We start from the raw sequence: 24,390 nt of genomic DNA, 5'->3' as shown, positions 1-24,390 counted from the left end.
TGTTTCTATTACAGGCAGGGTGGGGTGACAAGGTGCTATCAGGCTTATTTTGTGCTAGTTCTAGTCTAGGGGAAAAAAGCCTTACACAGAGGAAGCAGTAATTACCCTTTTTCTCTCATTTTTCAGAGACTGAGAATAGGTGGTAGTTTCTCAATCATTGCAAAAATATTATTGAAAGAAACCAACTCAAAATCCAGGAGAGGAAGATAGAAATTAACTGATGTTTCTGAAATAAGAAAGTTTTAACAACAGAAAAAAAAAAAATTAAATGGTATTTTAACAAGCATTTTGGCATAGATCTCAATGTAGCATCTGAAAAGTTGACATCATCTCATTTACAGATTTCCTTTGTTTCTTTGACTACAGAGTTAGAAGAAATACTTCATATAATTCATTCTACAAACAATTTTTTAATTCTTGGCAAGCATGTTGTCTGGAAATAACATCATACATACAGATGTACTTGTATACAATGCGTACAAAAGCACTGTAACAGACACTTCCAAAATGCATATTGGGTTAGCAATATGCCTAGTAAAGCTCCAGAGCTAATTCCTCCACACCACGCTACAAGAATTTGAGGGGAGGTATATACAATTTAGGTTACTTACTCAAAACAGGCTTTGAGTATTAGGCCTGGGAAATAATGAACTAAAATTGTGCTGATTTCCTGACAAGAAGAAGTTACAGTCTACCTGGGAATACCTTCCATGCACAATGAAAAACAAGAGTTTGCTGTTCTGCCAGAAGGCAGACTCCTGCTGTCCATTCCACACACATAGAAATTTAAGACACTGAGTGAAGAGTATAAATCAAACATAAGCATCAAATCTGCTATAAATTAGATTACTATTTTTCCTGTAGGGTACCTGTATCATCTGGTAATGTCCACATCAGACAAATGCCTTCAGGAAATAAAGAACACAATGGATTTAGAAGTCCTATTAAATGTTATGCTGTGTAGAGAGATTGCCAAACAAAATGAGAAGCAGGGAACCAGAAAAAAAAATTGCAGAAATAAAAGGGAAATTGATCAGAGTCAATGATCACCATTCAGAAGTGAGAAAGGAAGGTTTTAAGCTTTTGTGTTTTGTGGGTGTAAAATATCCGGGAGTAAAAATGATTCAAGACTGATCAGAGCAGAGGGATTCAAAACTCTGGCTGGCATCCAGGAAAATTAGTGGCATAAAATTAAAGAGGAGTTCTGAGAACATGTGTGCTCACACAGAATTAAGGCATGGAGAGAGAGGAGTAGAGGTGAAATGGAAAAAAAAGGAGGATGAGGCAGTGTTAAGGCAGTTATGGATGACACTTCCTAAACTATTATAGATAGATTTACATGATCATGTCAATCTGCTCCTTCATGTACAGTCTTCCAAGGAGCCACTGAAGCCACAGGGCCACTGCAGTCAGCTAGGGCAGGCAGTATGGAGCTGGTCCACACTGAACTTCATAAAATTTTGCCTTTTGAATGCTGCACACAGGTTTGTAATTGGGGTAGGAGGATAACTAGCCTTGAAGGTACAGGAATTGGGAAAGACATTTTGAACCTCAGCTGGTTCCACAGTTACAAATAGAAGTAAATTAACAGCAAGTGCATTAATAAGGACAAAAGGACCTATAAGTTGCCACACTGTATTAGCACTTCAGCTTTTTAAATTATAAGACTAGCAACTAATCCTGAAATCCAATCTAAATTTCTAGTGTACTTTCTACTGTTCACCTTAGAGAAGTCACTGCAGAAGTACAGGCTACAGTGTTGTGACAGAGATCTGTGCTGGAGCAGTTCCACCCAATTTGAAAGAAAACGCTATTTAAAATTACATCTGGCTCATGAACTGGCCATAAAAACTACTTCCACAAGGTGTCATCATCTGTCACTACTGCTTCTTCTCCTAAGAAGGACATTGTGAGCATCTCCTCTCTGCAGCTCAGGCCCAGAACAGACCATGCCCCAGCTAACCTCTCACCTGGCTTGGGGAATGGTCATTACTCCAGCAGCATGCAGCTGTATAATGGGGGAATCAGCTCCTACTCCACCAGCTCTTTCAGCAAGAGCTGGTACAGCCCTGAGACAGACTAAAAACTTTTACATGAGTAGCCTTACATGAATTTTTGCCACAACAAGCTTCAGTCATTGTGTCTATTTAACTACTTGTGTTGACATGTGAACTGATTTTAAAAACGAAAAAAAAAAAAAAAGAAAAAAAAAGAGTCAAATAAAAAGACGCATTTTAAAGCTGAACTGCTTGCTTTCTTGCGGTCTGAAGGACAGCTTTGCAAGCCTTGCATAAGGTATCCCCAGCAGAGGAGTGTGAATGACGAGAGAGAGCAGTAAGCCCTCCTAGCAAATTTATTCTGGACAGGACCTGAATTGCTAACTACAGCCTCACCCACCGTTCCAGCTGGTTTAATCCCAGATCTGCACTGATCATGTACCTTGAATATTTCCTCCTGGGAATACTGACAAATACCTGTGCACTGTCCATGGCACTGGGATGACTCACAAAAAACCACTTGAAAATCCTTCTTTTAGGCAGCCCTGCTATGATTTTCAGAAGTGCATTGACAATTTATGCACAAGGGCTTTCAGGAAAAGAAAAAGCGTCTTTTAAAGCTGAGATTTTCAACAGTAATTAGGCTATGTTTAGACTAGTAAGCTGTGTGCAGGAGGAGACAGCAACCAGCTGGTATTGAGAAACCAATGCCAGCTACCCATGTTTCATCACTTGGGGGTTATTTCAGACTAGAACTTGTCTGGTCCCATGGGCTGGACAACCATTAGTGACCAGCGTATGTTAGGTGTGTTCCTGTAGGGCACACATCAGTTTGGTTTTGTCTGCTAGTAAACTGGGTTCTGCACTCTGAGACTGCTCTGAGGTGTAGGAATCCTTGCCACAGACCCTCTTGGAAAAGCCCACTCAGAACTTTACCTCTTTGAATGTTCAGCCATCCCATTACATTTAGTGTCCTTCTTAGCTATGTACTGATATCAGCAAGATCAGATAGTAGTAGCAAATATAACGCATGTAGACACTCTAAACCAATGACTTAACAAATCAAAGAAATGAGCTTTCAGACACTGAGTTCTAGAAAATCTGCATGTTGCACACACATTTTTCTTTTGAGATGAAAATCTCAAAAGGAATGTAATTTTAGCAGATAAACTTCTAACCTCAACCGCAAACAGAACCCCAAAAAAGTAAATTCTCATCTTTATGTCTGCCAGAGTGAAAAAACAAGGCAGTTTTAAATGAGATAAAGATCTGGCACTAGATACTTGAATATTTTTTTAATCTGAAACTAGAGCCTATGCATTGCAGTGGCTCCTTAATTGGTTAAAAAAAATGCCTACCAGTCTTAATGAGCAATGCTTGTACACACAGCACAGCTAAAATCATGCAAAATCTATTACAGTAAGACATAAGCTTGGATCAATATTCATTTAAAAATACATACTTTTCAGATCACAAAATCTATACTTTTTAAAGCAATGTTAGATCAGCTACATTAATATTATTTTCTTTTCTTACAGGTTAAACATATAGCATCTCCTTTAAAGTACAATATGAAGCCAGTCAGTTTTGTTTTCTCAATAAAACATACTCTTCACTTCTATCTAAAAGTAAGACTAGGTGTGAAATAACCTCAGGTTGGCCAGACTTCAACAGATCCTCTCTGCTGAGGACTCAGACAGTCTAAGCATATGAGAGCCAAAAGTAAGTTACAAACTGCAAAGAAAAAGTTCAAGTTTGTTCCACAGTCAAAAATCACACCTATTAAATCATAATGACATTTCTTGTTTCAAGTTGTGCCCATTCAACTGTGTCATGCTAGTCACTGTGTTCCTGGTATTGCTTTTCAGGGAAGTCATTTGAATGGCAGAAGAGTTGCGCAAGTAGCTGGCGGATCTCTCTTGCTGAGCTTTCCTCCTGCAGCGAAGCTGGTTGTTGAAATGTCTTCTAAAGCTCTCACTGAGAAAATACAGTGCAAATGGGTTGACACAAGAGTTGCAGAAGCTTAGCACTCGAGCCACTAAGGTAACAACCATATGTCCTGTCGATGGATCAATCTCATTGTAATTAAAAGATCGGTACATGTATAGCACGTGGTTAGGAAACCAGCAGATAGCAAAGAAGCCAACAAAAACTAGGACAATTTTTGCCAGACGTTTCCGAGTTTCCATCTAAAAAGATGAAGAGAAACCAATGAACAACAACGAATAGAACTACTCCACATAACAAACTTAATTAAAACAGGTAGCATTTTGCTTTATATTAACTTTAACAATTATAATAAGGCCAGTAAAAATGCTTCTTTCAGGGGCTGATTTACTTCTTCTATCTCATTTACTTTCCTTTTTCACTTTCAGTTTACTTTCAGTGACAGACCTGAGCTGTTTGCAGTTACAGAAGGTTGCTCTTTCTATATGATACACACAGCAAGAGTGATTCATGATCCGAGTAAACATTGGCTTTTAGACTGAAAGCACGCACCAAAGGATGTCATGAAACATAACCTTTTTCTGATGAGATCTCAGTGCTTGGCTTGAAACTTAGCTTTAGTTAAAAAGTTATTTAGAAACAATTGGCTTTGAAACGTAGAGACGTTGTGAACTAAACGTAGAGACATTGCTAGGTTGTTAACTGTATGATGGCACTTGCATCCCATTATTTTGCCTGAAATGCCTCAGCTTGCACCTCTCTCCTAGGCAAACCACCAAAACTGCATTGCACAGCCTGAAGCACCTTAATTCCAGGGTAAGGTGAAAGGTTCAGTTAACCTTCAATAATAACATGAAAGAAATGTACCTTAATGTACCTTAATTGCAGTGCTGAAGTATAACTGGGTTACAAGACAGATATTAAAAGTGGCTGAAAAGTTGACAGAAAATGAGCCTACACAGTGGTTCCAAGCTAAGAGAGGGACGGAAACTGGCCAGGTAAAAGGCACCAAAGGGAGGCAGCAACTTTCTACATATTCCTCATAAAAGATCTATTATGTATGCCAGATACCAAAGTTTTGCAGAGACAGAAAAGTTTTCTGGCTTTGCTCAATTTTCTATCAACTGCAACCTGAAAAATTCAAGTGAATTTATTTTAACAGTGTTTCAAAATCTGTGAAATAAATCTCTAAGTAGTATTCTTGGCTCTGTCTAAACCAAAACCAGTGGGGAATTCACAAAAGACAGGAAAAGTCTACCATTCCAGTTTGGTAGGATTTGCACTCAGACAGCTTGCAAAGGCAGACTAAAAGGTACAGAGGTATAGGGTGAATATTACATTTCTGTGTTATGGCCTAAAGAAACGTGAGTTGATATCAATAGTCTGAATGTACTTCCTCTTGCTGGGAGATATGCAAGTACACCAGAATTTTCAGTTCTTCTGAGTGTCATAGATTAACAAAAAAATAAAAAACCTAAGTAGAATGAAAAAATATGTTCTTACTTTGAAAATACATGTGGGTTCAGAAATGTGATATAAATTAAATATTGTTTCCATCCTGAGGGTTCAGCCAAAAGGCTCTCTACATTTCTCAGGGAAATAAAATAATACATGAAGTGCTAATATGTATGTATTTTTGACAAGAAACAGGCTATAGTAGAAATGAAATGCTGAGCAAAAAGGACATAAGGGAATGTGGTCTTTTTTTTTAAAAGAATATGTATATGCTATATATGCAAAGATATTTCAGTGAGTATAAAGGTATTTTCTAAAATATTGGCAGAGAAAACCCATCCAAATTGTTTTAATGGGCATAAGTATTTTTCTCTATCAATACTAATGCTTTTGTAAAGTGGTTGAGGCATTTTCACTGCAAAAGCTGTTTGTATATATAAATGTTCCTCCTAATGAACAGACTGTTGCTATCTTATTGCTTCCCGTGACTTACAGGGAAGTTGGCTTTGTCCAGCATTTTAAAATGCTTTGTCTCAAAGGTATAAAGAACCTATACTGAAAATTTTATGGCATCTATAATAGAAAGGGTATTAGAAAAGTGCGGGTTCAGGATTGTATCCAAGAAAGATCTACTAAGAAAGCCAAAAAAGGATCAGTTCATTCCCTGTGTTCATACTTTCAGCACTCCTTGGACTGAGAAGAACCTTAGATCCCCTAAGAAAAATTTTCCCCACCTATGTCAGTTTTTTCATTTCCAAGCACAAATAAATCTGGGAGAATTTTCAAAAAGTTCATATAAGATTTTTTCCCAAAATGGCTGCCCATAGAAATAGGTGAAGCTGTTATCCTGAAAAGTGGGTTCATTCGCCCTGTGTGCAAAATGCCAAACAGCACACAGAGTGGAGGCATTTTATTTAATTCATTTTTGTGCAAAGGCTGGTGCTAGGTGGTAACCCCCACAAAGCCAGCACACCTCACTGACAAACTACAAGGCATTTATACAGTTAAACATGTCGGTCACAGCTAATATTCATACGCCTCAGCTAATAATTGGTTAATTTCTTTCTCACTTGGATGTAACAGTACAGATCACTTCTAATTTACCATGCATGCTCAGAGAGTAAGGGACTTATTGCTGGGGGGGGGGTGGTTCCTGGCCTATGGGCCTGATTTTTAATCTTCTAATGAGGATATTTCCCCTACTGGGCACTTTGTTTTAGTTCTTATCAACATCCCAATTAGTTGTTCTCCTTGACTATACACTTTATCACCCCATTCTCAGTGGCTCCTGAGGCGGGATGTTTGCTTTGATCAGTCTCTCGGCTCTCCTCAAGGATAGAGTCATAGAACAAGTGCTTCCCTGTCTCTCAGTTCCTGGCTCTGGCCTTCAACTTCTGTTTTGCCAGGCTGGCAGAGTTCATTGTTATGGCTTAGCGGAAAATTCCAAAAGTTCCGTTTTCTTCAGGATATCAAAGCCACTAGCATTAACTACAAACACATTGTTCCTCAGTAAGGACACAAGTAACTGTTACACTAACACCACATACGAACACGTATCTGAATCCTATTTCTTGTTATGAATGTGCGTTGATGACATTGAACTCATATTTTTCCTTGCTCATATTCATTTATATACTGGGCTTAACACTGAGTCGTTGTAAAAACAAGGAGATTTTTCAGATAATCCTCAGCTTAGTGAGTGCCTGCATGTGGAAATTGAACTAATAATCTGTGAAATCCAACAGTTTGGATGTTATAGTTCCGGTACATTAATTTATAAGTGTATACAGCACAAAAATCTTTCATCGGGTTGTAAAAAGTAAATTGCTTACCTGTCTTTTGGAATGCTCACTGTATTCTCCAGGGATGTTGTGAGCACTTTTTATTAAACTCCTTGCAATATGATAGTAGTAGATACTAATAATGGCAAGAGGGATAAGGAAATACACAAGGAAAATCAGCACAGAATGGATCTTTGGGTGTGTATCATCTGTCATGGGGTATGGTATGCATGCTGTGAAAGTGGCATTATTCGTGTCATTGATGTGGGCCAGTTCAGAGAACACCACTTCAGGAACTGCAAGGAGCATGGAGATTACCCAGATGGCAATGGCTTTAACACAGGTCCATAGCACTGCACTGGAGGTCTGGATGTCCATGGGATTTACAATTGCTTTGTACCTGAAATTGATCAAAATGCAGATGCAAATTACAAGTTATTGTTTTAAATTCAACGTGTGATTCATAAGGCTACTTTATACCTTTGATTAAAATAATGCTATGTTTTGGTCTTATTTATAATGTCAATGGGTTTGTAATCTTTCTTGAATTTGCATTCTCTAAACCTCCAGCTTCATCAGAAGCCCACCAGAAGTGGCAAAAGGACCCCTGGATACAACCTGTGGCTGTAGATGCCCATTCTGTGCCAGCCTGGTGAAAGCGCGGAAGCAGCCATGCCTCTGCTCTTTCTTTGGCCGCATCCTCTCAGCAAACCCACAAATGCACAGCCTACCTCCCTCCATACTTCCACCTCGCTCTCGTACCAGCTCATGCACACTGCAGTTTGTTTCCTTCCTCAGCTCCCGCAGCCCAGGACTCCCTCCTGTCTGCCACCACAGCTTTCCCACTCTCGGACTCCACCAGCTCCCTTGAGAGCGCCGGACAATAATCAGCGTTCACCACCTCTTGCCAGACCAGCAACAACCGCTGCTGTGGTGGCTCTCGCCTTTCCACCCCAGCACCGCACCTTTCTGCACACAGATATACTGTCCTGACTGTAATGCCTGGAATATAAGCATCTTCATAAAGTCAGGCAGGAATGACTCCCAACGGCCCGTGCAGAAGTATTAAACTCTTGAAGAAAGTAAACATTTCCACATAAAAAATTGGAGGCTGCTGCTCTATACCACGTTTTGGGAAACTGTCTCACAATATATGATTACACATAAACCTTTGCAGAATTGATAATTTCATAAACATTACAATGAAAAGAGAAACTATTGCAGAGAATGAAAATATCACACTACAGCAAAGTAAAATAAACGAATAGAAGTAGACTCTGGTCAGGAATTCGTTTCTTAAAAAAAACTCATTGCTGAAGGTGATATAGATTGAAACTTACCACAAAAAAAGGTCAGGTTTAGAAGGCCAAATGTACTTTGAGGAAAATATTTCAAGGATACCTTAACGCTTTGCTCAGATTTTTAATTTATTTTGAAAACATTTATTTTCCAAACATTTATTTTGAAAACAATTCTTTTCAAAATATAAGCAAATTATAGATTAATGTTTTTATTAAAAACTGAGCATTGAACAAAACATTTCAGTTTGTCTAAGCAGTTGTAGTTTGGAAGCTTGCTTTATCTGATTTTTTTTGTTTCTTCAATTTTTTGTTTCTCATTTTGATTTGGGATGGGTGAGGGTTATTTTTGAAATTGCAGGTGTTTTGAGAAATGGAAAAATTATTTTTCTTTAACATCTAAATCAAAGTTTAACAGGTAGAAGGAACGCGGGAGAGCTTCATACTCTAGGTACATAACTTTACTCATGTTAAGGTCGTTCTAGTGAGTGGAGATGTACTTTCAAAGGGTGAATCAGGGTTAGGTGCATTGAATCACCTTCTCCCTCCAAGCTCATTTTATAGCTAAGAGTGAGAAGAACTGTAACTTAGATATCTCTACGTGGTGATAAAGCTCCTTATCTGTGCATGTAGATACATATACATGCATATAGAAATATAAATATGTATGGGTAGGAACAGGTGTCTAAATACACACCCTGGGTCAGGTTATGGCTAAATATAACAGTTGCTGAAGGGAATGCTGAGAAATGCAGTTATGATCCCAAATACCCTTTATGGCTGATTTGCAGGTCCTGACAGGTATGTCATAACCCCTCAAAACCTTGAGCAGGTGTTTGAGGAACTGCAGATAAAAGTTACCCCCATGCAGCAAGCTGTGATCTTGCTGGAAACCAACAGTGGAAATGGCTATGCCATGAAAATGTCTGCAGCAGAGTACTATCTTGGTACCCTAGCAAATTTTTTCTTCAGAGAATATATGAGTCAAAATGTGCTTTGGATTCCTCTTTCTCAGGACTGTGATAAATTGACTTATCACTAAATGATCACAAATAGCGGCTATTTATGTCCGTATCCTCTCTGAATTCAAAATGCAGATTTCTACTACGTCTTCAGCCTTATTATGGAATAGAAAATCAAACTCAGTAAACTGTGTCTGTTAATTCATGTTTACCATTTCTTCTAACACACAATGAGAAACTCCCTGGACACCAAGGTGTAAAGAAATCCTTTATACTGCCACGGGAAGGACAGAAGCTTCTGCACAAAGCATTAATGCTCTCCAGTACAAATTGTGACCTTATTATTCAATAATTTCCTTCCTCTTGCTGTTTGCCTTGATTTAATTACATAAAGACAGACCTTCTGTTTCATTTCATTCAACTGAGGTGACGTCAAGTCCTTACATCTGCTCATTTCTTTAAAATTTTACATTGCTGGGGAAGAGCTAGCTTGGGGACTTTGTAGGGGGGAGGATGTTGGATAAAAATCATGTTTCATACTGCAGGGGTTTTTTTCCTCTCCTCTCCTATTGCAACTATTTTGACCACAGTCCTGTCCCCAAGACAGTGACCGTGTACAATTAATTGTTTTAGCAGCATTTGGTCTGGTTAATATCTAAACAGGAAACCTCTTTGGAAGCCTTTACATTAGCAGAAAATGTGGCATACATTTGTGCCTTGACATATATTGCTGCTTCAGCGAATAGCATGCCTTTCCCTGAGGAACAACTGACTCCAAGTTGGAAGGCATTGGAGGAGAGCACCGCTTTTCACAAAAACAGCTGGGTTCAGCCCAAAAAGCTTCCTCTTTAATCCTATCAAAATTCTGCTTGCTCCTTCAGCTGAAGATGGCACTCTTCTTCCCAGGACTCAGCCCTGCACAGTTAGTCAGTGTCAATGGGAAGGAAAAGGCACTAAGTGCTTTAAAAAATCTGTCATCTTGTTTATATCTCTGAAAAGACATAGAGTAGAAAGAGACAGGTTACAGATAAAATCAAATATAAACTGAGAGAAATTAGAAGTGTTCCCAAAATGAATACCTAGCCTTTTCCTTTGTGTAAAACCAGTGTAAGTCTAAAACATACCACCATCCATTCAAATTACAAAGTTCATATCTTCTATCGATAAAACAACACTAGTAAATCAGGGTAAGGGTGCCAATTATCTAGTCACATTAGTAAGCAAAATCCATCTTTCCCTTTACTTCGCTGATGAAAAAAGAAAATCATAGGTTGCCACGAAGTTCAGGAAATAATTATAAATATGCATTTGGTTTTAATTAAAAGCCGTCATGTAAATTCTGTCTTCCTACATCCTCTATCATTATCACTGCTGACAAAGGCATTCCAACTCAGGAAATACTTTTATAATAAGCTTCCTTTCTTTGGAGCTGTGGTTTCTGCCAACAGACACAAGCACTAACTCGCCCATTCTGCAGCTACTGGTTTTGTTTGTATAGTGTTATTTTCATTATAAAGCAATCTCCTCCCTTCCACACAACCCACAAAAAATTGGTGAAAGAAAGAATAACCTCTTCCTCCAGAGTTAAAACATATTGCTACCTTCTAAACTCCAGCATAGCTTATCTATTCCTCCCCATTTTTGTTTTCAAAGGCCTTCACAAAGGTATTTCTCAGCTCCCAATTAGTATGGGAAGCTCTATTCCTGTCTCTGCTGTGTCCACAATGCTATTCCCCTCCCACACATTTGACTTCAAAAGAAGCTGCTTCATGACTAGTCCTAAACTGTCCCTCCATTGCAGTGCCACCCATCTTTCTAGAGTGCTTTGTTGTGATCCCCTTCAAAAACAAGTTAAAAAGAAAAACAAAAAAAAAGGACAATATTTAGGCAGCCATGGGACTGTGATTAAAGCCTACCATTCTAACCAGAAATGCCTCAGTACTTCCTTGCCCTTTTGTTTCTCTATCTTGTGTTGTCGCTACTTAAAAACCCTTCAAGTCAGAGACTTCCTTCTTGTTCCTGTTCATATAGCACCTACCACAAACAGGACCCTAATTTATCGTGCAGTTTCCTACAAACCATCCCAATGCAAATAAATAAATATAATAATGAAGTGTCATAAACCAAGCAGAAACCTAATTCAGGCAGGGCAGATCCATACTACTTTGATTTAATTTCCATTTTAATCCTGGAGCTGGAGGGGTTGGTATCATCGGCTTTATTATATAGCTTCTGTTTTAAGTGATGTTGCTGTGTCATAGTATTGCATTTCCTGAAAACTCTGTTCGTTGTTTACCAAAACCTTTCTAAGTTAGCATTTGATTGTGTCATTGCATGAAGATTTCAAATGCAAAAAGACAGCATTTAGCCTAACAATATAAAAGGATATAAATATATCTGAATAGTTCAATATTTGTTGAAAACGTCATGTTCAGTTGTAGTCCGCTCCACTAAAGTAGAATGAAATTTTAGATGAGGCCAAATCCCTTTTCCTTGTGTGGGAAGTTCTGCTGTCTCAACTCCAGTTGCATCATTAAGAGGAGAATAATTTATCTAGCTAAAGATAACGTGGAATCATTTGAAGTCCAGTGTCATAGGAACTTCTTTCACAATGCACAGTCTGAGGTTTGCATTTATGTGATTTAATTCTCTTAAAACCTTGCAATTTAAAGTAGATTTCTTAAAGTTTTTTATAGTTAGTGCTAATATTTTTGTTCTGATTTTATCTAAGTGCAGAGAACTGCATTGACCAGCAATGAGGATCTCAGAGGTCTGATAGCTGAATATAATGAATAGTGTTTGAAATGAAGACTAGCAGACCATGTGTAAACACAGTTCAAATGAATGTCAGTGGCATGCGTTCTGTGTTTCTCAGGAGGAAAATCCCAAGATTTTCCTAAGTGGGAAAAGTTTTCCCCTCTAGAGAAATATGCTCTATTGAGCCAAAAACTATCAATAATGCTTCAACAACAAAGTCTGATTCAGTCTTTTGGATGATGATTTCTCCACCCTGAAAAGAATCAAAATAAAAGTTTCCCAGGTTGGGCTTTTTTTTTCTGCATGAAATATATTACCTGTCCTTTCCACTCAGCATTTCAGAGGATAAATTTTCTTTTTCCTTTTCATTTTTTCTTCTCTTGCCACTTCTTTCTCTTGTTATTCCCCTCACATTAGCTAAATATATTTCTTACAAGCTAGTACAAACCTTGCAATGCTAGCTCACTGCCTGCAGTCTGGCTTTTTGGTCTTACTTGTCTAAGCCCATTTACATATAACTGCACTAGTTAAAAGTACCATTAGTGATTTGTTCAAGTCTCCTCCCCAGAGCAGTAATAGTAAATTGTTACACTGACTATTATTCAGAAGAGGTCACATATGTCTATATTCCCAATAGATTTATATTTAGGTTTGATACTGCCAAGTCACGGATGAATATATTTTTACATATATTAAGATAGACAAATACTTCTTCAGCAGAGTTGCAGTTTTTATAAGTTTCTATTGTGAAAAAAGGAGAGGAGAGGAGAGGAGAGGAGAGGAGAGGAGAGGAGAGGAGAGGAGAGGAGAGGAGAGGAGAGGAGAGGAGAGGAGAGGAGAGGAGAGGAGAGGAGAGGAGAGGAGAGGAGAGGAGAGGAGAGGAGAGGAGAGGAGAGGAGAGGAGAGGAGAGGAGAGGAGAGGAGAGGAGAGGAGAGGAGAGGAGAGGAGAGGAGAGGAGAGGAGAGGAGAGGGCAACCAGAAGCCATATATAACAAAAACTTATGCTACATCTACATTAGCAAACTAAAGAGTGGCAGAGCCAATTCTCGGAGGCCACGTGGCATTGGCTGGACACACGTGACCATTCCATTAAACTCTTTAATCTCCCAATATGAGACCACCACATCCAAACAAGATAGGCAGTTTACAGTTCTGTTGGAAATGACCCCTGGGCTTGTGTTTAATCCTGAATCATGCCTAGGAAATGTTTAGGAGAATATTGATTGACCCAGGTCAAAACCACACCATGGGCTACTCTAGCAGTTTGACAAGCAGTTGACTTCCAGTGCTCAGGCCTATGTTTTGGCACTGTTGAACATGTTTTTGTGCATATATATCTATATATATATTAATATATACACACATATATCTTTGCATACAAACATATGCACATAGCGAAAACACACACTTTCAGGTGCCTAGTCCCAAGAACACCACCCAGAAGCCTCGCATGATGGCTGGCCTGCCCCAGCCTGCCATGGCACTCCTTTCTTGACTTTCAAATTATGCAAGTAGCTGTACTTCCCCTGCTGCGCATGCCAGGAACTCCCCTGACCAGACCCACTCGGTTTGCATCTAAGCATCACTAGGATCCTGAAACTAAGCACAGTAAAGCTGAGGAGTCTGATCTCAAAGTTGGGTCTAAATAATGGCTGGAGTACATTGAAGTCATTAGGCTTCACAAAATAGCTGTGGCAAAGGCAGCTCTGGTACCTGCCTCTCCAAGAACAAAATAGAGCATTCATTCAGCCAGGGTGCCCAGGAGTCTTTACTCAGGCCTGCTAGACAGTGGCTCAAAATTAACATTTTCCCAATGACAACAGAACCTTATTCTTACCAGACTGTATCACACAAACCCCTGGACTTAGCATTTCCAACTGGGAAGTACAAGACAGCTTAGCGTGTGTATTCTCTTGGCATTTATTGACTTTCTGGAGCATTTACCTCATTCCAACACTAATTTGGAATTATGGATTTTGGATGCTGCTCACAAGGGTTGGACAGGAGGAGGGGAAGATCAACAGTTAGGTTAGAGAGTAGGCATTGCAATATTAGCCCAGACAAGCTTACATACTGATTGGCTTTGTCCCCTAGTGCTCTGTTCTCCATCTAGTCATATCACATTTTTCCTCAATATAATCTATTGTAAGAAAAAATAATCTTAGAAAACCATACCTAACCTCATCTTATTCTTTCAGAGTTTATATTCTGAATCTTGAAGGGTCAAAGGAGTTTGAGGAAAGAGAAACATTTTGCCAAATGGGCTTCACCCAAACCCCATTGCTACCCCTGCCTTTAGATTGATGACATGAGATGCATGCTTATCTGCATATCTACCATATGCTTACTGCATGACTCCCATCAATGATATTCACACATACTTGAATAAAGATCTCATAACATCATCACCGCTGGAGCAGAAGGTCAATAAAAATATCAGTTACAGAAACTAAAATGCCTGGAAGCAGAAATCCCTAGTGTAAATATGCTCAGTGCCTGTTTACCTTCGTAAAATTGTTGCTGTTACAAAATCATTCCTCCCATTTCCATGATGAGTTCTGTAATAGTCCACGCCATGGCAGACAACATAACTATTGAGGAGAACATTACATGGTCAGATGATTTTCAGAAATGTTAGAAGCCAGGAAGAATTAATAACCAGACCTCTATTAATGTTTTTGGAACAGACTTAGATCTTACCATTTGAGAACCTAGACACCAAATCTCTAATTTCTAAATTCAGAAAGCTGCAACTTAATTTATTTGCTCCATTATCATAATTTGGAAGGCTCCACTCTGTCACTTTTAAACTTGATTCCAGTTAAATTTCATTTGCAACTTCTGTTGTAACTTTACATGTAAATCAATGTAGACGGAAAAAGAAACAATTACTCACCACAGTAAAAAAAAAGAAACATTAAAAAACCACAGAGGAAAAAGTTAATGTAGCATCTTAAAATACAAACAATCAAACAAACTTAGAGCCAAAGCACAAACATGACACTATGTTAAAAAAAATATTGTGAAAATAAGTTGGAAAAAAATGAAACAATATTTGGATAGTCATGTGAAGGACAAAAGACAGTCATATGAGACAGAATGATAACATATCAGAATAATTAATTTCTTTCATACTCATACACAGACCACAATTTTATTTGTACATATGCTCATACAAAGCTGGAAATATACAATTAAATCTACATGCAGCTGATCTAATTATGCCAAGGTTTGTACGTATTGTTCTCTCCGACATCTAACAAGTTGTGCCAAGTTAATTCCAAAACACGCTTCTCTTCAATGGACACCAAAGTAGGTTTCCTCTTACCTTCCACAAATTTCATGAACTTGTCAGAACTTACCTGCTATTTGTAATCACGCTATCAAATTGAGCTGAATCTCGGCATGGGTTTAGTAGTTACTAGTGGAGGTACACAGAGATTGTCACTGCATATGCCTTGTTTCATTAGTACATATAAAAAGACAAAAAGAACCTAGCGCTAGGAATATATAGTCTGGAAGAATGGTCCTGCAGCAAAACCTATATGAGAAATATACCAGTTCTTCTATAATTAAACTATTTAAAATCAGCATTCAGTGAAATTGTCCCTTTTAGGAAGAATATTTGAGAGATCCATCACTCTGCACATATATAAAAGATACTTATTATTTATTCTCTAACAAAATTATCATAACAGAAAACGTGAAATCTTTTCCCCCAGAGAGAGCATTAGTAGAGCATATTTGACCTTTGACACTACTTCTGAGGACCTGCTGAATGCAGACTTGAGGATTCCAACAGTCCAATTCGGATAAACCCATTGCAATGTAACGTATAAGGGAATTGTGTACCATGTTATGGGGAGAAACAATGAAATAAATGTATGAAGATTTACATTCAGGCCTGCTTGGTAGGAATTCAGCTAGATCTGCCGTTCAGCAGCTATTTTGTCTGCCAAAGGCACAGGCTTTTACTGAACTGATCGAAGAAACAGGAAACAGCTTTGTAACTGTCAAACCATTAAACAATGGGTTCGTAACACCTTCTCAGGGTTTAGGCTGCAACGTACAAAAGGCTATCGGACACTGGCATTTGCATTAATCAAAGCAAAATTGGCTGCCGCCAGCACAACACAGGCACTGCATTGATCAGTGACAAGGGTAAACACCACAGCCGTTCCTCACTTTGCCATCCTCAGGACTAAGCAGTTTCCGTATTAGCTGAAGAGCACACACAGGACACAGGCAGAAAGGCAGGAGTTTAACAGATGTGTGTGTCTGTATGAAGCTTGAGAAAAAATTGCCTAACTTGGGAGGAAAATATTATTTGCTGAGAAGTGATTTTTCAGCTGTGTAAAGATGGTCACAAGAGGAACTTCTCCAACAGCTGACTTGAATTGCCTGACTTGGACAAACTTACCCTAAAAAAGGTAATTCCCTAATCTACTCTGGATATAAAATTTCTCCTGCATTGTTGTGTGGATTTTTTTCCCCATCCCTTTTTTCTTTCTGGAATATTTTCCTTCATATTCCCTTTAGCTGTACAGAAAGGATATCGATTAACTAAAACATTTTGAGGTGGGGGTAGGTGAGGACTGGCTTCACTGTTTAACTTGACAAAAAAATGTCAGAATTTCCTCAATGATGTTCTGGCGAGCTTTATTTTGTCAGTCAAGTTTGCACATATAAACTAAAGGGTGAGCTGAAAAAATGTGAGAGACAAAGCTTGCCAAATCTCTCTTAAATTTCTTTTGCTTTGCCTGTTATCACATAATTATAACCACACTGCTACAGCCTACAGTGAGAGGAGTATCTGGACCATCATTTCTTTTAACGTGCTTCAGTAAGTCTTTCATTCAATACATTTACCTCAAGTCTTAGGGTTTCTACAAGATGTACTTATAGATGTTATAGTTCTACTGGTCCCACATAGTTTTGTTTTCCCATCTACTATATACAGTCAAGGCATTGTTTTTCTCTTGTACAGACAGGCTTTCATTTTACAGTTGATTATTTTTTCTTTATTCTTTGGTTAATTATAGATAATTTTCAGGGTGTCATTTAATACTTTCCTTGTCAAGGCTCTTTTGTCCCTGAACGTCAACTATTAGAGCTCAGAACTGCTCACTATATGTAATAAGAAATTACGATTTTAGAGGTCTCAAATCACTATATTTCAGCCTGAATCAGCACCTGACATAACAAAAGAAGAAACTTTAAATAAATTCTGAAGAGTAAAAATAAATTTTTATTAAGAATGATTTTACTAATGAAAAATCCTAAAGTAGTTACTAGGGTACCTTTTCACACTTCTGAATGTCTTCAAAATATTGCCTGAGTCCTCCAAAAAGTAGGAGACAGTAGGCATGCAAACTGAGCCAGAATGGCTTTTGTCAGAAGTCAGCACCTAGAGACTAAACTTGCACAAAACATTTTTGAGTCTCTTTACGCTTTTAAAAATACAGATTTCAGTCTTCCAAAAATTAAACAAATAAAGAAATAAAACAAATAAACAAAAAGGATCAAATAGTTTAGCTATTCAAATCTATAGGATACATTTTAAGCATCTCAGTCAGGCACTGTTTTGTTATTTATGTGTGAATTTAAATTTTCAAACTCCTTTGTAAATAAGATATGGGAAAGGAGTCACGGCACTATTGAAAAATAACTTTGTTAACTGGCTAATCAAATATGTGTCTCATTAAAGGTGTCTTTCTGTCACATTTTTTAGGAAGACTACAAAGAAGATGCTATTTCAATTGCAGTAGGGCCAGTTGCTCCACTGTTCAGCTTCACTCCATTAAAGTGCAGCAGGACTGTATTTGAGCTAACACATTTAAACCCTTCATTAGAAAGAAAATTCAATCTAGAAAAAGTAGCAGAATTAAATTTAATCTTATTTTTACAGATCACATAAAAAATGAGGCATAAATGACAGCCAAAGAGAAAAGGAAAGACTATGTGGGACAAATCTAAAGCTGTTGTAAGGAGCTGCCACTCATTCCTTCAAAGTCTATTCACCCCAGGTCTCTTGGCATTTTTTGGATACAACTGCTTTTCATCAGCATACACAATAATGCAGTGATGGCCAGAGGTGCACACTGTAGCACTCAGTCTTAATCCACTGCCCCTGAGTTTCTCCAGCCACCTCTCCACACCGAGGCTTACTCGTCACCCAGCTCTCTAGCTCTGAAAGGCATCCTGGAAACATCTTTCTGTACTTGTGCTCCGCTTCCTTACCCTAGAGAACTTCCCAGGCGCAAAACAGCCCTGAGAAGAGAGTAAGGAGCCCCATGGCCCCAGTTTGCACTCTGGGCCAACTGCATGGCCCACCATGGACATAAATTTGAAAAGCACTCCCTGAAGCAGTGAACAAGTTCATGGGATGGTTCAAGTCAGCCACAGGTCAAGCCAGGTTCATCCCTGGCTTATCTTTTTTGCAGTCAGGAGATGCTGGCACAACTTTTCTTCATGTGTGCAATGCTGCATTCCCTCTGGCTACACCTCTCACCTCTTTATTTTTACCCTACTCATCCAAGACCACACCGAGTCCTGGGACTTTCACATCAACATCCATTAGCCCTGGCCAAAACTGCAGTCCATGGACCCTGGAGAAGCAAGCTAGACAGGGGACCCATTTTTATTTCCTTGTCCATCTACATTTCTAGCAAATGGACCCCTGGCCATCATGTACCATCTCTGTGGGAACTCTCAGGGTATGCTGAGTGCTATTGGAGGTCGTCTTCCCTATGGCCCCTTCAGTTCCCTTTTTTTTTTTTATTTGTACATTGTCCCTTAATCCCCTTCCTTCTTTTTTTCCATTTGTCATCCACTGTAATTATATTAGGTTTTCTCTTTCTGTAATCCACCCTCTGTTTTTTTCTTTTTTGTTGTTGTTTTTTTGTGGTGTTGTGGTTTTTTTTTTTAACCAGATAAATATTAAGGTTTCTAGAGGTGGTCTGGTTTCTTCACAATAGAGGAAAATCAACAGGAGCAGTGGCCATGCAGGGCAGGGGTGCTGTCCCTGAACATCTCCTGTGCAGCAGTGAGAGGGGAGAGCTGGCTCAGCAGCACTGCTTCTGTGCTGCCTTCTGCACCCCAGAGGAAAGGGAGACTGCACCCTCCTCTGGCACCACCACTGCCAGTGCCACCACTGCATTGTCTCTGCTGCTACCATCCCCACCACTGCTGCTGACCTCCCACACCCCGCCACCCCAAAATATGTGGGGCCACAGCAGGGCACCACCACCCACCCTGGCAGGAGACCCACAGGAGCTCAAGGATGGGAAGGGCTGTTGATGGGACCAGCTGTTATTCCTGGGATGGGAATGGGCAACCTTGGGCAGATCAGCTGGATGCTGCCAATTTCAATCTGAAAGTGTGCTCTAGGGAAGTCTGGGAAGCACAGTTACAAATTACATATCATGTTTGTACGCAAAAAACCCCAAAGCAAACCCCAGATAATCTCACTACTAAATAATGAAGCTTCCAGATAGAAGGTGCACATTTGCCATACTGAAAGCACAAAGTGAGGCTGAGAGACACTTCTGAGACAAAAAGCCATATGAAATAAAGGAAGTCTAGAAAAGATATATATGCAATGAATACTACTTTTTCTTCCTTACAGCTTCAGTTTGTAGGTAATGATCATTCAGAGTTTACTGCTTCTGTAGCTGTTGTTGTTAAATGTATCACATACATGCAACTTGCCATGCAGAATTTCCACGTAAACAATAAGTGCTAATCACACTGTGGAAACCAAGACAACCTCCCTTATCCTAATTCACGCAGGCACACTGTGACAGAACTCTAAATATTTATAAATCTGCTCCTAGTGTAATCAATGTCTGCAGTTCTAACAGTCCTATGGTAATAGGGAATAAAAAGCAGGAAAGGCTTAAATGATCATAAATTAAAATGTACTTTGAGCATTATCTGTGAAAGAAGGGGTCACTGAGAAGACATTGTATACCAGACCAAATATGTACTGGATTATAATGGAGCCTTTTTAGTGACATCACGGCTTCCAAACTGCTAATATCCTATGATAGATTTGCGTATCTGGAGATAACACTGCCCCTAGCCAGGCCTCGCCTCCTCATCACCTCTTTGGTGCAGGATGCTGCCACCACTTCTGATCTGCCAACATAATTATACACACAGTTTCCCCATAACCAAATCTAGTCAAGATGACAGACGTTAGAATCTGGCTACAAACTAGTGCGACAAAACCCCGCTCCACACCAGTGCCTCCCCTTTAGTTCAACACAAGTGTCTGTCGTACAAAAAAGTAGACCTGACTCCACCCCAAACTCCATTGGCAGTCTAGCCAGCTTCACTCAGAGGTGACCTGGGCCCCTAGGAGATAAGTTTCTGAAATCAGTAGCTGTTCTTCTGACTGAAAAAGAAATGGGTTTTGTTCACAGTAACTGAAAATGTAACTGCAGAGGTTAAAGAAACAAGGTTGTTAAATTCTTAGCATAAACATTTCTGATATCTGTACATACTGTGGACTCCAAAATGCTGGATGAACGTGTTTATTATGAGCTTATATGGTCACAGCACACCATCTGTAGCCAGTTTCTAGGATGCGTAACTCTAAACGTATTCAGTGTAAACAGATTCGGCATTATTACTTCTTCAGTCTTTACTGATATTAAAAGAAGGATATAAAGTTATATGGAAAAGCAAACAATGAATGTTCCAAAGGTTATATATAAAGTAAATGCATGAATTCTTCAACATGAAGACACAATCATTCCCTCACATTACATTTCACTAAAGATAGGATCTCCTTTGCAAATAACTTGCTCCCTTTTCAAATAAGATAGAATGGAAATAAAGCAGCAAAACTGCAAGGTTTGCTTGGCTCTCCCAGGACAATTTTTGACATACTCTTTGACTGAGATAATCAGACAGTTAGAGATGTTCACTTTAAGGTATGTTTTGCAAGCTCTTCTTCAAAAAATATTATCAATTTTCATAAGTTACAAAGTCTTTATACACAAGTATTTTATTTAGGTCCTGATTCAAACACCACTGAAATTGATGGCCACTGAAGGCTACTCTCAGGTGGAATCAAATGATTTACTGAACTGGCTACATACAAGAAATAAATTAGAGTTATACTCTATTAAAAAAAGGATTACAAGTTTTAAAGAAACTTTAAGTGTGAAGACAGACTACTAAACTCAAGCCTTTACATCATGCACCAATGTAATGCATTTGTTTGGCTTAAAATCTAACAAAAGAAAATGGGGTAATTCCCACAGAGAAGGAATTAAACATTTGCATTTCTGGCTAAAAAGAAAAGAGCAATAGTTTCATTTAATTTCAGATTGCCAATTACACTGCAAGATTTTGTCTTTCAGAGCCTGAAGCACAGTCCAACAGACACCCAGTTGATATAAATCCCTGAAGTACCCATTTACATTAACTGGGAGGAAAAACTTGGGATCCAGCTCTTTGTTTCTTCCTAATTTGACAAGTACCAGAGATGGAAGTGTTACTTTCTAGGTTTTTTTTGGAGGACTTTCTTTTTTTTTTCCTTTTCTATAAGTTCAGAAGAAGCCAAAATTAATAGTTTGAACCAAAAGTTTAAGACTGACAATTACAATAGAACAGTTTGATGCCTCCAAATTCCCAGAGCTGAACTAGTTCTGGCAGTCACCTCTGGTAACTTGCTCTTCTATTAGGGCACAAATACACACACACAGACTTTCTCAGCAGAAAGAAACAAATCTATTAAAAATACTTCTGTGCTTGACTTGGTTTGAGCCGTTCACTGCCTGTCAACATATCACCGTGGCTTGTCATGGATTATCCTTAGGGTCTAAAACCTTCCTATAATTAATAAGATTTTAATATCTGGGCTGTTACAGGACCATCCCAGAGGTGCAGAAGGCAGGACTAAAACCAGTTCTTGCAGCTGGCACCCTGGAATTTGGAGGCCCAGGTGCACCCATTTCCAGAAACCTGGTACTTAAGGTACTTATTACTAACTTAAGTTAGTACCATCCTTGCCATCAGTGAGGGAAGAAGTATGGGCACCTCACAAGTTGGAATGACAGGACTGCAAACCAGGGATACCTTATCAGAGGGGTGCTTTATTTTTCACACCAGCTCCAGCTAGCCTTAGCCCAAGCTGCTGAGGGCTGAGAAGGGGCAGCCAAGCTTTCCTACCTGTCAGCACTGAGGGCTGTGAGGGTGAAGACAGAGACGCCAACGGAGGTGAGCTGGATGGCAGGGATGAGTTTGCAGCCCACCTCCCCAAAGAGCCACTCTTCAGAGAAGTACCGAGAGGCATCCACAGGCACACAGGTCACCAGCAGCAGCAGATCACCAGCAGCAAGGCTGGAGATGAAGATGTTGGGCACACTCCTCATGGCACTGTTGGAGATGAAGATCTTCATGAGGGTGATGTTGCCCAGCAAGCCCACAGTGATGATGAGCAGGTAGAGCGAAGGGATCACGCAGCGGACGGTGAACATGGCTGTGCCCTGAGCTGGGGACAGCAGGGCTGTATCTGGCACCAGCTGGGCGCTCCCATTCCCCCCGAGGGGCATTGCCGTGAGCTCGGGTGGCAGCTCTGCCTCCATCCTCCACCTTCAGGCAGACCGGAGGTCTTCAGTGCAAAGTGTGGTGGGAATCACTGGGAAGCTTCACCTCTCTGCAAGTCAACAAACTTTCTCCCCTCCTGCCTTTCTTCCTCCCCCTTTTTCTCAGCCGAGTTTTCTTCCCGCAGGAATGCGAGGAAGCACCGTCCGCCGGCGCAGGTGGGGAGGTGTGGCGGGGTGTAAAAAAAACCCCGCCGCTCCCTTTCAGCAATTCGGGCAAACCCTCTCCCGGGGGCGCGGAAGGGCGACGTCCTGAGCCTGGAGAGCGGCGACCGCCATCAGGGCAGCAGCCCGTCCTCGCCCTCGGGAGCCACCTCGGGGCTCCGCCGCCGCCTCCCGCGCCCGCGGAGGGCGCCCACGGGTGGCGGGCCCGCGGGTGGCGCTGTCCAGCGGCGCCGGTGCTGCCCGCCCCGCGGCCGCTGGCGCCGGAGCCGGAGCCCCGATTTATACCTGGTGCTGGGAGGAGCCGGCCCGCCCCTCCTCCCGCAAGCGCCTGTGCCCTCGCCCCAGCCCCGCGGCGGCGGGGCGGGAGGAGGGGAGACGCGCAGCGTGGGGCCGCCGCCGTCCCGCGGGGTCCCGGTCCCTGAGCGCCATGGGGACCGTTGGGAGGGAGGGGGGACGAGGGGGTCCTCTCCCTCCTCCGCCGCCCTCCGCAAGCAGCCCCCCGAGAGGCACTCCCGGCAAACCGCAGAGCTGTCCGCCACGTCGCGCGGAAGGTGGGATCGCCTACGGAAAGCCGTCTTCCAGCATCTTCTTACTCAGGTGAAACCTCGGCGCTTTGACATACAGGGTGACGGGGAGTGAGGGAGGGACTTGGAGACGAAGAGGTTTTATTCCTGTCATCCAGCCGTAGGTTCTGAATACGTTCTAGGTTCTGAATAGGTCCCCTGCTCTGGGTGTCCCTGCTCAAGCGGGGGGGGGGGGGGGGGGGGGGGTTGGACAACATGATCTCCAGAGGTCCCTTCCAACCCCTGCCATTCTGTGATTCTGTGATCCTGTGATTCTGAGAATAGACCCTACTCAAAGACGTCCACCGCCTTTAAAGTTTTAGGGTCTGATTTGCAAAGTTGCATTTCGCATTAGTCTTGACTGTGGAAATGGGGGCAGGTGATGTGTTTCATCCATGACTTACTATGCAAATGGTATGACACAGTGGAGAATAAACGTTGTTTGCCTCTTCAAAGCGCAGCATTTCTCCCCAGTGTTTCTTGCTTTTCAGTGAGGTAGTTATCGCTTACTTCCTAGTGTCTGCACATGTATAGGCTTTCCAAACATCTGTTTCCAGCAGAAGCCATGAATGTAGGTAGCAGTGCAAATATGCTGAAAGAGAGGCAGACCTGCTGGACTGAAGTTTTCAAGAGAAAGAACTAAGGCAGAGGAATAACAGCATTTGCCAGTAACATTTTCTGCAGCCTGATTCTTTCTCTTCCTCTTCTCAAAAAGGAAGATGTATGAGCTTGCAGCTTGCAGTGAACTTGCTTGTTCATACTTTACAACATACCTCTTGAAGCCCTATGGGTTTGTGATAGGTGTATGGAGAAAGCAAATGAACGCACAGGGGACTTGCTGAAGTGGG

At 40.6% G+C, this 24,390-nt stretch overlaps 1 protein-coding gene across 1 annotated transcript; it reads right to left on the bottom strand.

Annotated features, from left to right (window-relative positions):
- Positions 1–394: 394 nt before the first annotated feature.
- NMBR (neuromedin B receptor) lies at positions 395–23,141 on the bottom strand. The gene is made up of 3 exons (XM_009505518.2): positions 22,381–23,141; positions 7,232–7,580; positions 395–4,186 (listed from the first exon to the last, which is right to left on the bottom strand). The coding sequence occupies exons 1-3, from the start codon at positions 22,794–22,796 to the stop codon at positions 3,785–3,787; spliced, it is 1,167 nt and encodes a 388-aa protein (XP_009503813.1). The 5' UTR covers positions 22,797–23,141; the 3' UTR covers positions 395–3,784.
- Between the last annotated feature and the right edge of the window lie 1,249 nt (positions 23,142–24,390).

This window comes from Phalacrocorax carbo, chromosome 3 (assembly GCF_963921805.1).
Source record: "Phalacrocorax carbo chromosome 3, bPhaCar2.1, whole genome shotgun sequence".
NCBI lineage: Eukaryota > Metazoa > Chordata > Aves > Suliformes > Phalacrocoracidae > Phalacrocorax > Phalacrocorax carbo.
The sequence above is the reverse complement of the archived record's forward strand: the minus strand, read 5'-3'. Positions and strand labels throughout refer to the sequence as shown.